Source organism: Salvia miltiorrhiza, chromosome 4, assembly GCF_028751815.1.
Source record: "Salvia miltiorrhiza cultivar Shanhuang (shh) chromosome 4, IMPLAD_Smil_shh, whole genome shotgun sequence".
Classification (NCBI taxonomy): domain Eukaryota; kingdom Viridiplantae; phylum Streptophyta; class Magnoliopsida; order Lamiales; family Lamiaceae; genus Salvia; species Salvia miltiorrhiza.
In genome coordinates, this window is record NC_080390.1 from 41,748,230 (window position 1) to 41,762,105 (window position 13,876).

Sequence of the window (13,876 nt, forward strand, 5' to 3'; positions counted from 1 at the left end):
AATTTAATTTATGTTAGAGGCAAGCTCAAGTGAATTTTATGCTTCAATGAGAATTAGGCTTATATATCTTAATGTGTTTATATGAGATTAAGCACATATGGTTCTCATTCATCCACATCCCTCTCATTCTTCTATTAAACCAATCACCAATACGTTCACAATTTTCTTCACCTACTGTCACGACCGGCCTTAATTAAGGATAATTAATCCGGGAAAACCATGACTGGGGAAGGGAAATTAAGAAGCGGGTTTAGAAAGGGGTGCATAAAAGAATACTCAAAGAGCTTGAATACGCGTGAAATATTCCTTAAAAAGGAAAAAGGCATAGTTCGCATAAAAAGGGTACTCAAAGAACTTGTATACGCGTTATATTCCTTAAAAAGGAAAAAGGCATCGTTAGGGGCTTGGCTAAAACATTATCAGAGTTTGCAACGGAAGGTGTAACTGAAATAATCAGTGTTTACAGCGGAATGCATAACTGAGATACATGTATGAAGACATGTATCCTTTCTGAGCCTACTTTAAGTTCGACAAAAACTCTACTCAGCAACAACACTTCATCGCCCATCACAGCTCAACCTGCACAAACATAAACATCGAAAGGCTAAGTACAAGAGTACTTAGTGGGCAGTTGCCAAGCATATAACATAACATCATTAACAATTTCACAACATCGCATAAGAGGCATAAGTTTCTTTCAAATCCTTTGCTCATTAAACATTTCCAAATTCATAAATAGCATGAGCGCATTCTTCATCATCAATAATCATAAACACGCATCGTGTCGTGGAGAAGGCCTTCCCCAACGAACACGGGCATCGCGCCGTGAAGGGGGCCTCCCTCAGCGGTCACGGCATCGTACTATTGAGGGAGGCCTCCCCCAATAGACGCTGTAACACTGGCATAATGTCATACTGGCATCGCGCCGCGAGAGAGGCCTCTCTCAGCGGACACGGGCATCGCGCCGTGAGGAAGGCCCTCCTCAACGGACACGGCATCGTACTGTTGAGGGAGGCCTCCCCCAACAGACGCAAGCATTAAACATAAGCATAAACTTATCAGCATAAAGCATTCAAGCGTAAATAAGCGTAATCAAGCGTAAATCATTTAGCGTAAAGCATAATAAAGCTTAACTCATTTAAGCGTAATAAAGCATACCACGCTTGAAGATCCAATTTGCATTTTAAAGCATAACACTTGCATAGCATTTTATTTACGCGTAAGAAATTGCCCACCTGATTGCAAAGTTTTGCTAAGGTACTCTAACTCCTTGTGTAGTTCTTACTCTCGCGCTTGACCTTAATCACGAGAATATAAAATAAGACATTGCCTCGAGAAAAATTCTTAATAAATGAGAAAGCGTAATGCATGAATCTGTTATGCATGTACTAATTTTCTGAGCGATAATCGGGAATTCTACTATTAATCCACATTAATAGATTTAACTAATTCTCGTATAACGTGGTCGAATAAAGCTGTGATTCTTCCTTCCTCATCGGAATATTCTAGTCGTGAAATAAATCTCGCCTTTGTACTCGTTCGAAATAAAAGAACTATCTCGGCTTTAATCGAGGTGTGACCTCGTAGAAATTATCGGGCTTTTCGATAGAAACATAATTACTAACGTAATCTCAAATAATTAATAGGCTCAAAAGAGAGTAGCCAATTAATTAAATAAAACGAGTAGCTTAACTCAAATAAATAATGGCAGCTCAAAATAATAATTTGGCCTTAACGGAAACAATATTATAAGCTCAATAATTAAGAGGCTCAATAAGGCAGCCTGATAATTAATTAAGTAGAGGTGGGCCTGAATAAATAGTACGAAAGCTCAATCGAAATAATTCATTGGCTTAAGTAATTAAATAAATCTTAGCCCAAATGAATAAATAATCTAATAGTTGGGCTCAAATAAATGAAGTATGCTAGGCCTGGTTGTAATTAATAATTCAGCCCAATTGAAATGAAATAATAAAGGCTCATCTGAATAAATAAATAAATAAAGCCCAACTGAATAAAATAACTGAGCTTGATTTAATGAAAATTCAGCCCGTTCCTAAACCAATTAAAGGTGGCCCAATCATAAAAATAAAACAAGGCCCAATTGGATATAATAACAAAGCCCAATAATCAATTAAGTGAAAGAGGCCCATTAAAAAGTTAGGCCCAACTGAATTAACATTTCAGTCCATAATTTAAAATTAGCCCAAGAATAGAATGAATTATTCTGAGCTTAAAATTAAATAAAACTCGGCCCAAATGATGAATTAAACTGGCCCAACGAAATATAATTGGGATTAGAATAATAGCCTATCGTAAAATAAGCATAAGCCCAATCTTTAAAATAATTCAAGCCCAATAGAAATAATTAGAAGAGCCAATTAAATAAAAGACTGGCCCAGTTCGAATTTAAATGAAAGCCCAATCAATTAAATTGGAAGCTCAATTCCTTTAGAATAAAACAAACCCAAACTCAAGTAATTCGGCCCAATTAATATAGATAAAGGCCCAATTCGAATTTAGATGTGAAGTCCAAGCCATTAAAAATTCAAGCCCGAAAATTAAAATATGAAAGCCCAAGCAAAAGAAATAAAATTAAGCCCGATCTTAAATTTTTCGGCCCAAACTTAAAAGAATTCGGCCCAAAAGAAAATAATTCACAAGCCCAAATAAAAAAAAATACAAAGGCCCAATAGAATGGCCCAATCCTTCACATGAAATCTCGGTTCTTTCTCTCTCATTTTCACGACTTCTGTTCCTCAATTCCTCCACCCAAATCAGCAACCTCTCTTCCCAAATCTCGCCAGCGCCGCTTCTCCTCCGGCGAGCGCCTCGCCCGGCTGAGGGAGCCACCTCTCGCCCGTTTTCTTCATCGTAGAGCCCTAATCGTCAAACCCAGGTCGCTGCTGCGGCCGCATCTTCGCCTGAAATCCGCCGGGCTGCTGTCGTTTGGGAGCCATCGCCGACTGGAGTTGCTGCTGCTCGGGCTCGGTACCGGTCAGCGGTCGTCGTCTGGGAGAGCGCCGTCGTCGATCGCTGCTGCTCCTTCGTTCGGAATCCGTAGAATCAGTCGGTCTCTCTCAACATCAGTCGAGCTTCAGTCGCCTTCTATGCTCCAACCGGCGTCGGCTGCCGCCGAGCTTAGGTCCGGCGTCGTTCAGCTTCCGCCAGTTCCGTCCGGCGTCTTCTTTCCTCTTGGTTTCACTGAGCAGAACCCTCAAAGAGATCTCTTGTTCTCTCTCGATTTCACGAATTGTGAAGTATCGAGGCGAGCTTTCTCGCCTGATTCCGCCGTCCCGATTTTGTAACCCGGCCAGAGGAAGTTCCTCTCCTCTCTGAGTCTCACACACACGATGCATAGGTGGTCTCCAAAACAAACAGAGTGAAAGTCCTAACTTCGCGCTTAAATCGGCGTCTCAGCCTCATCCTCTGCCTTCCTCCATCTCCGGCGAGTCAGACGCCGTCGACCACCGGTCTCACTTGCTGTCATTGATCTGATGCAGACGAGATAATCGATAGTTCGCCGTTTTTGTTCTCGGTGTTCGTCACGGCAGCAGGGGTTCGCCGTCCCCTTGGTTCGTCCGAACCGGCAGCCGGCACTATATCTTAAAGCTAAGTCTTTGTTCTATCTTCCTCTTCTTCTTTGTATAAGTCTGTATATAAACAATAGTTTGTGGTTTGAAGTTAAAGGGATCTGTTCTGTGTTCCTATTTTGATAAAGTTAGAGATTAAACTAGGAACTATGGTTTGCAAATGTCAAAAGCATTCTCATCATCTGACTCATGTGAAGAATTGTAATTACATAAATTGATTTCTGTATATTGAGCGTGTGACTTGCTGGATCTATAAGCATATATACCCGTTTACATCTCTATATTCCTACTCAAACATGTGTCTGATGGTATGATGAGAAGATAGCTGAATTGCATTGTGTAGTATTTACCTGAAATGCTTGGTGTCGGTGGTTGTCTGTTGCTATGAATTAAATGGGGAAAGGAACTGAAATTGCAAATATTGTTTTCTCAACAAATGCAGAAAGAACCAAGTATGGAATGAAGAAAACTTAGGCCAAGACTTACCTCTCGATACTTGGCAGTTGGCAGCAGGAACTTCATCTCCCTTTCTGGTGCTTGGTGTATGACATAAGGAATGAAGTAAGTGGAATGTTTGGTGGAGAAAAACAAATGTAATGGAGAAGTTGGTGGAGTGTAAGAGTAGGTGTAGTGGTGGGGAAGCAAATGGTGGTAAATTCAACCTTGTAAAATACTATACAATTTTCCCCAAGCTGGGAAGTAGACTGTATTCGTGAACTGTAATAAAATACTGGCTTCTATTCTCTATCATCCGTTATTGTATCTGTTTGATATTTTTTTCCTTGCCTGCTAACTTGATAAACTATAATATAACTTAAATTAAATCCGTAGATTTAATCTGCTTTGCTGTCGGAAATAAATCCTCGACTTCTAGTAGCATTAATAAAATATAACTGCTTCCGTTTCTCGATTAATAAATAACATGACTTTGCTAAGTCAGTTATAACTTGAAAATAATAATTATTGAATGGCTCAATAATCATCGTCGCGTTTTTCTCATACGTTATAAAAGTATAACGCTAAAATAATAACTCCGTTTCTGATATTAAAAAAATCAGGACCATAAACTGGATTCATTTATAATAATTTGCATTTACTAGATTTAATTATAAATAAAAGAGCGGGCTACTACATACTACCCCTCTTAACAAAAATTTCGTCCCGAAATTTGCATATCTTTGTTAAAACAGTTCGGGGTATTTCTCCTTCATCTTGTTTTCTAGTTCCCAATTGCTGAACCTCGTTGTCTGTTGGGGCATTGCGTGGAGTAGTGTCCCTTTTGACCACAATTGTAACAACCGTTAGTCCCAGCTCGACAAACACTCCTATGCATTTTACCGCAATTTGGGCAAGGTGAAATTCCTCTCTGACTTTGGCTACCCCCAGTTGACTCGAGGTTAGTCTGTGCCTCGTACCTTGGTTGAATAAACTGTTCGGCCCGTTCATATTCTTGCCATACTTGCTTATTAATCGGATTGATATTGTCTTCATTGTTGTCCCACTTGCGCTTCCCTTTGAGAGTATGTAAGGCTCCTGGTAAGTCGTTTGGCGTTGAGATCAATGGTGGGGCTGACTTGTCTGACGGCATTGCGGCTTCAATGTCAAGTGCCCTGTTCAGAGACTCCGTATATGAGAGTCCTCCGTGACTTGCTAGAGCCATCTTAATTTCGTACCGTAGACCGGCACAAAATTTCTCTGCCATCTTCTCATCTGTGTCCACTTGTTGGGGAGCAAACCTAGACAGGTTGCAGAATTCCTTGTCGTATTCAACCACAGATTTCTTTCCTTGCTTTAACTCGTAGAACTCAGCTTCTTTCTTCTTCCTATAGCTTTTCGGAATATATTTATCATATAATCCTGTCTTAAAATCTTCCCAAGTATAACTTGCCCATTGTTCAGGTGTCAGAATTTTTCGACGTGCTTCCCACCAGAAGTCAGCCGATCCTGTTAGCTGGAATGAGACGCAAGATAGGCGCTCCTCATCATTACAACGTAGAAAGTTGAAAATGCGTTCCATTGCACGCACCCAAATCTCAGCTTCAGCCGGTTCACTCGTTCCGTCAAACGTAGGTGGATTTTGCCTTAAAAAGAGTTCTTCGACTCTCCTAGTCGGAGGCGGAGGGGATGGGTTATGTCCTCGAGCATCTTGTGGTTCTTCGGGTACAGCGTTACGGTTTCTGCGATTGTTATTGTTTTTCGCAGGGCGTCCTCTCTTAGGCGGCATTCTGATAGCAAAGATGTGCCAATTAGTACACTCTAGCATAATCTAATACAAGCCTCAAAAGAATTCTTGTAAATGTCAACTTAATATAACTTGTAAACAAGTCATGACTCCAATGACATCATTGATCATTGATGTAGTAAGCTTTAAGGGTCCTTAGCATCTCATTTCCATGAGTCATATCAATTCTTAAGCATATAATATCACATCATCTAAACTGGATACTTAGGCATAAGTCATGGAGATTTATAGCGGCTATAATATCATGAGCTTAAAAATTATTCTATACGTATCACTTATCTTGCTTCCTTCACTATAGCCACCAAAAGATACAATTTAATTTCTTCTATGTTTGCTTCTATGTTCTGTAGTAGTGGTGATCTCATATCTTAATAGCTCTATGTTCATAGGGATTTATTCCATAGCATACTTAATCGTACTTGCGTAAATCATTTCCTTCAATCATAACATAGCTATTGACAGTTACTCACTTTGTTATTACGATAGTTCTCACTTTTTGTAAACATTAACTCAAAACTTGAAATAGCTTACCATTCTGCTTCGTTGAGTGTGATGCGATGAAGTGCTAAGCTTTGTCAATTGAATTCTAGACACTTTAGTAATCCATTCTAATTTTGGCTTAAATAAACTCTTAGGCTCAGAGCAAACGAACTGCTCTGATACCACTCTGTCACGACCGGCCTTAATTAAGGATAATTAATCCGGGAAAACCATGACTGGGGAAGGGAAATTAAGAAGCGGGTTTAGAAAGGGGTGCATAAAAGAATACTCAAAGAGCTTGAATACGCGTGAAATATTCCTTAAAAAGGAAAAAGGCATAGTTCGCATAAAAAGGGTACTCAAAGAACTTGTATACGCGTTATATTCCTTAAAAAGGAAAAAGGCATCGTTAGGGGCTTGGCTAAAACATTATCAGAGTTTGCAACGGAAGGTGTAACTGAAATAATCAGTGTTTACAGCGGAATGCATAACTGAGATACATGTATGAAGACATGTATCCTTTCTGAGCCTACTTTAAGTTCGACAAAAACTCTACTCAGCAACAACACTTCATCGCCCATCACAGCTCAACCTGCACAAACATAAACATCGAAAGGCTAAGTACAAGAGTACTTAGTGGGCAGTTGCCAAGCATATAACATAACATCATTAACAATTTCACAACATCGCATAAGAGGCATAAGTTTCTTTCAAATCCTTTGCTCATTAAACATTTCCAAATTCATAAATAGCATGAGCGCATTCTTCATCATCAATAATCATAAACACGCATCGTGTCGTGGAGAAGGCCTTCCCCAACGAACACGGGCATCGCGCCGTGAAGGGGGCCTCCCTCAGCGGTCACGGCATCGTACTATTGAGGGAGGCCTCCCCCAATAGACGCTGTAACACTGGCATAATGTCATACTGGCATCGCGCCGCGAGAGAGGCCTCTCTCAGCGGACACGGGCATCGCGCCGTGAGGAAGGCCCTCCTCAACGGACACGGCATCGTACTGTTGAGGGAGGCCTCCCCCAACAGACGCAAGCATTAAACATAAGCATAAACTTATCAGCATAAAGCATTCAAGCGTAAATAAGCGTAATCAAGCGTAAATCATTTAGCGTAAAGCATAATAAAGCTTAACTCATTTAAGCGTAATAAAGCATACCACGCTTGAAGATCCAATTTGCATTTTAAAGCATAACACTTGCATAGCATTTTATTTACGCGTAAGAAATTGCCCACCTGATTGCAAAGTTTTGCTAAGGTACTCTAACTCCTTGTGTAGTTCTTACTCTCGCGCTTGACCTTAATCACGAGAATATAAAATAAGACATTGCCTCGAGAAAAATTCTTAATAAATGAGAAAGCGTAATGCATGAATCTGTTATGCATGTACTAATTTTCTGAGCGATAATCGGGAATTCTACTATTAATCCACATTAATAGATTTAACTAATTCTCGTATAACGTGGTCGAATAAAGCTGTGATTCTTCCTTCCTCATCGGAATATTCTAGTCGTGAAATAAATCTCGCCTTTGTACTCGTTCGAAATAAAAGAACTATCTCGGCTTTAATCGAGGTGTGACCTCGTAGAAATTATCGGGCTTTTCGATAGAAACATAATTACTAACGTAATCTCAAATAATTAATAGGCTCAAAAGAGAGTAGCCAATTAATTAAATAAAACGAGTAGCTTAACTCAAATAAATAATGGCAGCTCAAAATAATAATTTGGCCTTAACGGAAACAATATTATAAGCTCAATAATTAAGAGGCTCAATAAGGCAGCCTGATAATTAATTAAGTAGAGGTGGGCCTGAATAAATAGTACGAAAGCTCAATCGAAATAATTCATTGGCTTAAGTAATTAAATAAATCTTAGCCCAAATGAATAAATAATCTAATAGTTGGGCTCAAATAAATGAAGTATGCTAGGCCTGGTTGTAATTAATAATTCAGCCCAATTGAAATGAAATAATAAAGGCTCATCTGAATAAATAAATAAATAAAGCCCAACTGAATAAAATAACTGAGCTTGATTTAATGAAAATTCAGCCCGTTCCTAAACCAATTAAAGGTGGCCCAATCATAAAAATAAAACAAGGCCCAATTGGATATAATAACAAAGCCCAATAATCAATTAAGTGAAAGAGGCCCATTAAAAAGTTAGGCCCAACTGAATTAACATTTCAGTCCATAATTTAAAATTAGCCCAAGAATAGAATGAATTATTCTGAGCTTAAAATTAAATAAAACTCGGCCCAAATGATGAATTAAACTGGCCCAACGAAATATAATTGGGATTAGAATAATAGCCTATCGTAAAATAAGCATAAGCCCAATCTTTAAAATAATTCAAGCCCAATAGAAATAATTAGAAGAGCCAATTAAATAAAAGACTGGCCCAGTTCGAATTTAAATGAAAGCCCAATCAATTAAATTGGAAGCTCAATTCCTTTAGAATAAAACAAACCCAAACTCAAGTAATTCGGCCCAATTAATATAGATAAAGGCCCAATTCGAATTTAGATGTGAAGTCCAAGCCATTAAAAATTCAAGCCCGAAAATTAAAATATGAAAGCCCAAGCAAAAGAAATAAAATTAAGCCCGATCTTAAATTTTTCGGCCCAAACTTAAAAGAATTCGGCCCAAAAGAAAATAATTCACAAGCCCAAATAAAAAAAAATACAAAGGCCCAATAGAATGGCCCAATCCTTCACATGAAATCTCGGTTCTTTCTCTCTCATTTTCACGACTTCTGTTCCTCAATTCCTCCACCCAAATCAGCAACCTCTCTTCCCAAATCTCGCCAGCGCCGCTTCTCCTCCGGCGAGCGCCTCGCCCGGCTGAGGGAGCCACCTCTCGCCCGTTTTCTTCATCGTAGAGCCCTAATCGTCAAACCCAGGTCGCTGCTGCGGCCGCATCTTCGCCTGAAATCCGCCGGGCTGCTGTCGTTTGGGAGCCATCGCCGACTGGAGTTGCTGCTGCTCGGGCTCGGTACCGGTCAGCGGTCGTCGTCTGGGAGAGCGCCGTCGTCGATCGCTGCTGCTCCTTCGTTCGGAATCCGTAGAATCAGTCGGTCTCTCTCAACATCAGTCGAGCTTCAGTCGCCTTCTATGCTCCAACCGGCGTCGGCTGCCGCCGAGCTTAGGTCCGGCGTCGTTCAGCTTCCGCCAGTTCCGTCCGGCGTCTTCTTTCCTCTTGGTTTCACTGAGCAGAACCCTCAAAGAGATCTCTTGTTCTCTCTCGATTTCACGAATTGTGAAGTATCGAGGCGAGCTTTCTCGCCTGATTCCGCCGTCCCGATTTTGTAACCCGGCCAGAGGAAGTTCCTCTCCTCTCTGAGTCTCACACACACGATGCATAGGTGGTCTCCAAAACAAACAGAGTGAAAGTCCTAACTTCGCGCTTAAATCGGCGTCTCAGCCTCATCCTCTGCCTTCCTCCATCTCCGGCGAGTCAGACGCCGTCGACCACCGGTCTCACTTGCTGTCATTGATCTGATGCAGACGAGATAATCGATAGTTCGCCGTTTTTGTTCTCGGTGTTCGTCACGGCAGCAGGGGTTCGCCGTCCCCTTGGTTCGTCCGAACCGGCAGCCGGCACTATATCTTAAAGCTAAGTCTTTGTTCTATCTTCCTCTTCTTCTTTGTATAAGTCTGTATATAAACAATAGTTTGTGGTTTGAAGTTAAAGGGATCTGTTCTGTGTTCCTATTTTGATAAAGTTAGAGATTAAACTAGGAACTATGGTTTGCAAATGTCAAAAGCATTCTCATCATCTGACTCATGTGAAGAATTGTAATTACATAAATTGATTTCTGTATATTGAGCGTGTGACTTGCTGGATCTATAAGCATATATACCCGTTTACATCTCTATATTCCTACTCAAACATGTGTCTGATGGTATGATGAGAAGATAGCTGAATTGCATTGTGTAGTATTTACCTGAAATGCTTGGTGTCGGTGGTTGTCTGTTGCTATGAATTAAATGGGGAAAGGAACTGAAATTGCAAATATTGTTTTCTCAACAAATGCAGAAAGAACCAAGTATGGAATGAAGAAAACTTAGGCCAAGACTTACCTCTCGATACTTGGCAGTTGGCAGCAGGAACTTCATCTCCCTTTCTGGTGCTTGGTGTATGACATAAGGAATGAAGTAAGTGGAATGTTTGGTGGAGAAAAACAAATGTAATGGAGAAGTTGGTGGAGTGTAAGAGTAGGTGTAGTGGTGGGGAAGCAAATGGTGGTAAATTCAACCTTGTAAAATACTATACAATTTTCCCCAAGCTGGGAAGTAGACTGTATTCGTGAACTGTAATAAAATACTGGCTTCTATTCTCTATCATCCGTTATTGTATCTGTTTGATATTTTTTTCCTTGCCTGCTAACTTGATAAACTATAATATAACTTAAATTAAATCCGTAGATTTAATCTGCTTTGCTGTCGGAAATAAATCCTCGACTTCTAGTAGCATTAATAAAATATAACTGCTTCCGTTTCTCGATTAATAAATAACATGACTTTGCTAAGTCAGTTATAACTTGAAAATAATAATTATTGAATGGCTCAATAATCATCGTCGCGTTTTTCTCATACGTTATAAAAGTATAACGCTAAAATAATAACTCCGTTTCTGATATTAAAAAAATCAGGACCATAAACTGGATTCATTTATAATAATTTGCATTTACTAGATTTAATTATAAATAAAAGAGCGGGCTACTACACCTACTACTTCACAATTTTCTTCACCAATACGTTCACAATTTTCTTCACCTACTACTTCACAATTTTCTTCACCAATACGTTCACAATTTTCTTCACCTACTACTTCACAATTTTCTTCACCTCTAAAGTCAATCTCCAAATAGAATTTTGCTTCTTTAAAACCTATTCCACTATCTCAACTCACCCATTCCCACCTCTGCAGCAAGTTTTATAAAGTAATAGAGTGAAGATTATTCATCTTATTCAATTCTTCTTCACAATTGGCTTCTAATCTATGCCATATATAAAATCTGCAGAGACTAATACCATACACCTATTCAAGGTATTCCCGTTTCTATTATATTATGTGAAATTTCTGGGGTATAGATGGGAGTGTGGTGAATATTTGTACAAAGTTTCATGTTATTTGAACTTCGTTTACTACCCTTTTAAAATTTGAGAAGTCTACTGCCCGTATCTGTTGAAACTGTCGTGAGGCAGATGATTAAGTTAACTATTTCAGTAACCATATGTTGATATTTAGCTCTCAAATTTTTATGGTATAAATTTATATGCGTTATCTATCTGCATATAAAATTTGGGGTCATTCCGGAAACGTTTGCTATTTTTCAAAGATCTGGACTTTCAGTTGGCAGAAACTGCCGAATCTGGTAGGCGATGGGAAAATCGCTATATCTCTTAAACTACTTGGAGTTTTTCAACACACTTTTTTTTCAATTAAACTAGACTCAAAGAGGTTTCTATTGAAATAAAATTCGACTCCATACGAGTTCGGAGTAAAAGCAGTTTATTAGTTGAAGTTGAATCTATACAGTTTTGTTGAGATGGAAATGATTCAAAATAATTCCTATTAAGGATTTTAAAGTTTTATTGTTGATAAAATATCACTTTTAGTTTATAAATGAGCTATTGATGTGTATGTATATATATTGGAGATTGGCATTATTAAATGGGGAAAAGGAAAACGTTTTATGTTTATAGAATTATTCTTTATTTATAATAGATAAATAAATGAATAAAATGGAATTTCCTACATCCTCAAAGGTACATGAAGTATTTTGATAAAGGAAGAACGATTGTATATGAGTTAGATATAGTCGTTTAAGGAAATATGGGTAGTTAGAGAAATGAGTGAATAAGTGATTCACTGCATTTGTTGTTATCTTTTCTATTATTCACTCGAACACATGTTTTCGTGTTATCAAAGGTTCAAATAAACAAAAGCGTCTGAGTAACCTATCGCGCTAAGGAAAGAGAATCGTTGTCTTAAGTAGCAAAACACTGCAATCAGGTGGGCATTACTTTTACTATACGTATATAGAGATCCCCTGCGTGTCGTAGGCCTCTTATACGAATGAATGCATGAGATGATTTAACTGTTAATTTCAGTTTTATATATCTATCAAATGAGTTTAATGTTACATTTGAGCAAGTTATTTCGTTACAAAATATTTGAGTTAAAGTTATTTCAAGTATTGTCTTGCCATAAAATGTTTAAATTTTAGTATGATATCTATCTGCTTTGGCTTTGCCAATGATGAAATCGAATTCGGGTCCTGAGCAGTTGATAGCTATCCTGCCAGGGCTAGTGTACACCAGTGACCGTGAGTCATCTAGCGGGTTGGCCGGTCAAGTGACCGTGAGAGGTGGCCACCTCTCCGGCACACAGTTCCAGATATGATAGATTACAAGAGAACTTAGTCTGCAGACGAACTTTAAGAATCACAAATGAACTTAGTAAGCTTGGGCCTTTTTAGCGAAAAACTCCCTTGCTGTACTGTTTATGATGGCATGACAATTTACAGTTTTGAAGCATGTATTTTTATACCTAGGCATACGTGCCCACTGAGTGCTTTTGTACTCAGCCCTGCATATGTTTTCTAAATGTGCAGGTTGAGCTGATGTGATGATGGTGCTGCAATGAGCGGAGTCTCCAAGGTTGTTAATAAATAGTTAACCTGTCTAGAATATGTCTTCATACATATGTCTAGCTACTTTCCGCTGCAAGATGTTGTTGATGTTATAGTATGTTATGTCATACTTTGAGTCTTAAGAGAATGGTTTCATATGATGTATAACTTGATTAATGATATTAATTAAGTTTTATGCTGTCTTTCATAGACTATTTTCAATTGAGTATTCATGAATAAAAATGACGAGTTTTATTAAGATGAGTAAGTTTTACGGCTATAAATGACGCCCCTTTTCTTCCCCTTCTTCTTTAACCCCATCCCTAGTCGTAGATCACTCGGCTTAACTATCCTTAGTTAGGGCGGGCTGTGACAGAATAAGTCAGTATATAGTGTTGAATAAATTGCTTGTAATGACTGCATAACATTTTTACCTGAGTTCGAATCCTGGAGGGAGCGAAAATTCTATCTAATTAATTGAATTTCGTTATGCAGTCATTACAAGCAGCTTATTCAACATAGACATGGCCACGGTTCGGTTCCCGGTTCGAACCGAACCGGAACCGGCGGTTCCACGGTTCCGAACACGGGAACCGGAACCGAACCGAGTTACACCTTTGACGGTTCCGGTTCCGAACCGTGAACCGGCGGTTCCGGTTCGGTTCTGAACCGCCGGTTCCGGTTCCGAACCGCCGTTATTATTATTATTTTTTAAATTGTATTCAAATTAAATATGCTTTAATTAAATAAAATAAAGGTTGTAATTCTTACAAATATAAAATAATTAACTTATATATATTCTTACAAAGAATATATTCTTAACTTATTTAATTAACTTATATTGTTATGTAATTAAGTTATATATTCTTACAAAGAATATATTCTTAGAAATATATATTCTTACAAATATT

General features: G+C 38.8%; 1 protein-coding gene and 1 long non-coding RNA gene across 8 annotated transcripts; one reads left to right on the forward strand and one right to left on the reverse strand.

Moving 5' to 3' along the window:
* Window positions 1–290: 290 nt before the first annotated feature.
* Window positions 291–10,922, reverse strand: LOC131021749 (uncharacterized). Of its 7 annotated transcripts, XR_009101058.1 has the most exons (6): window positions 10,272–10,902; window positions 7,564–7,626; window positions 4,080–6,907; window positions 3,944–3,999; window positions 1,236–1,298; window positions 291–579 (listed from the first exon to the last, which is right to left on the reverse strand). XR_009101058.1 is itself a non-coding variant. In XM_057951033.1 (4 exons), the coding sequence occupies exon 4, from the start codon at window positions 5,854–5,856 to the stop codon at window positions 4,813–4,815; it is 1,044 nt and encodes a 347-aa protein (XP_057807016.1). In that variant the 5' UTR covers window positions 5,857–6,907; window positions 7,564–7,626; window positions 10,272–10,327; window positions 10,408–10,922; the 3' UTR covers window positions 2,586–4,812. The 7 variants fall into 7 exon arrangements, 2 of the variants coding, with proteins under 2 accessions (XP_057807016.1, XP_057807015.1); XR_009101055.1 differs by having other exon boundaries at window positions 3,944–6,907; XR_009101057.1 differs by lacking the exons at window positions 291–579; window positions 1,236–1,298 and adding an exon at window positions 2,586–3,653.
* Window positions 10,923–11,097: 175 nt separating this feature from the next.
* LOC131021750 (uncharacterized) lies at window positions 11,098–13,173 on the forward strand. Its single transcript, XR_009101059.1, has 2 exons — window positions 11,098–12,346; window positions 12,948–13,173. It is a non-coding gene; the product is annotated as an uncharacterized LOC131021750 (long non-coding RNA).
* Window positions 13,174–13,876: the final 703 nt, after the last annotated feature.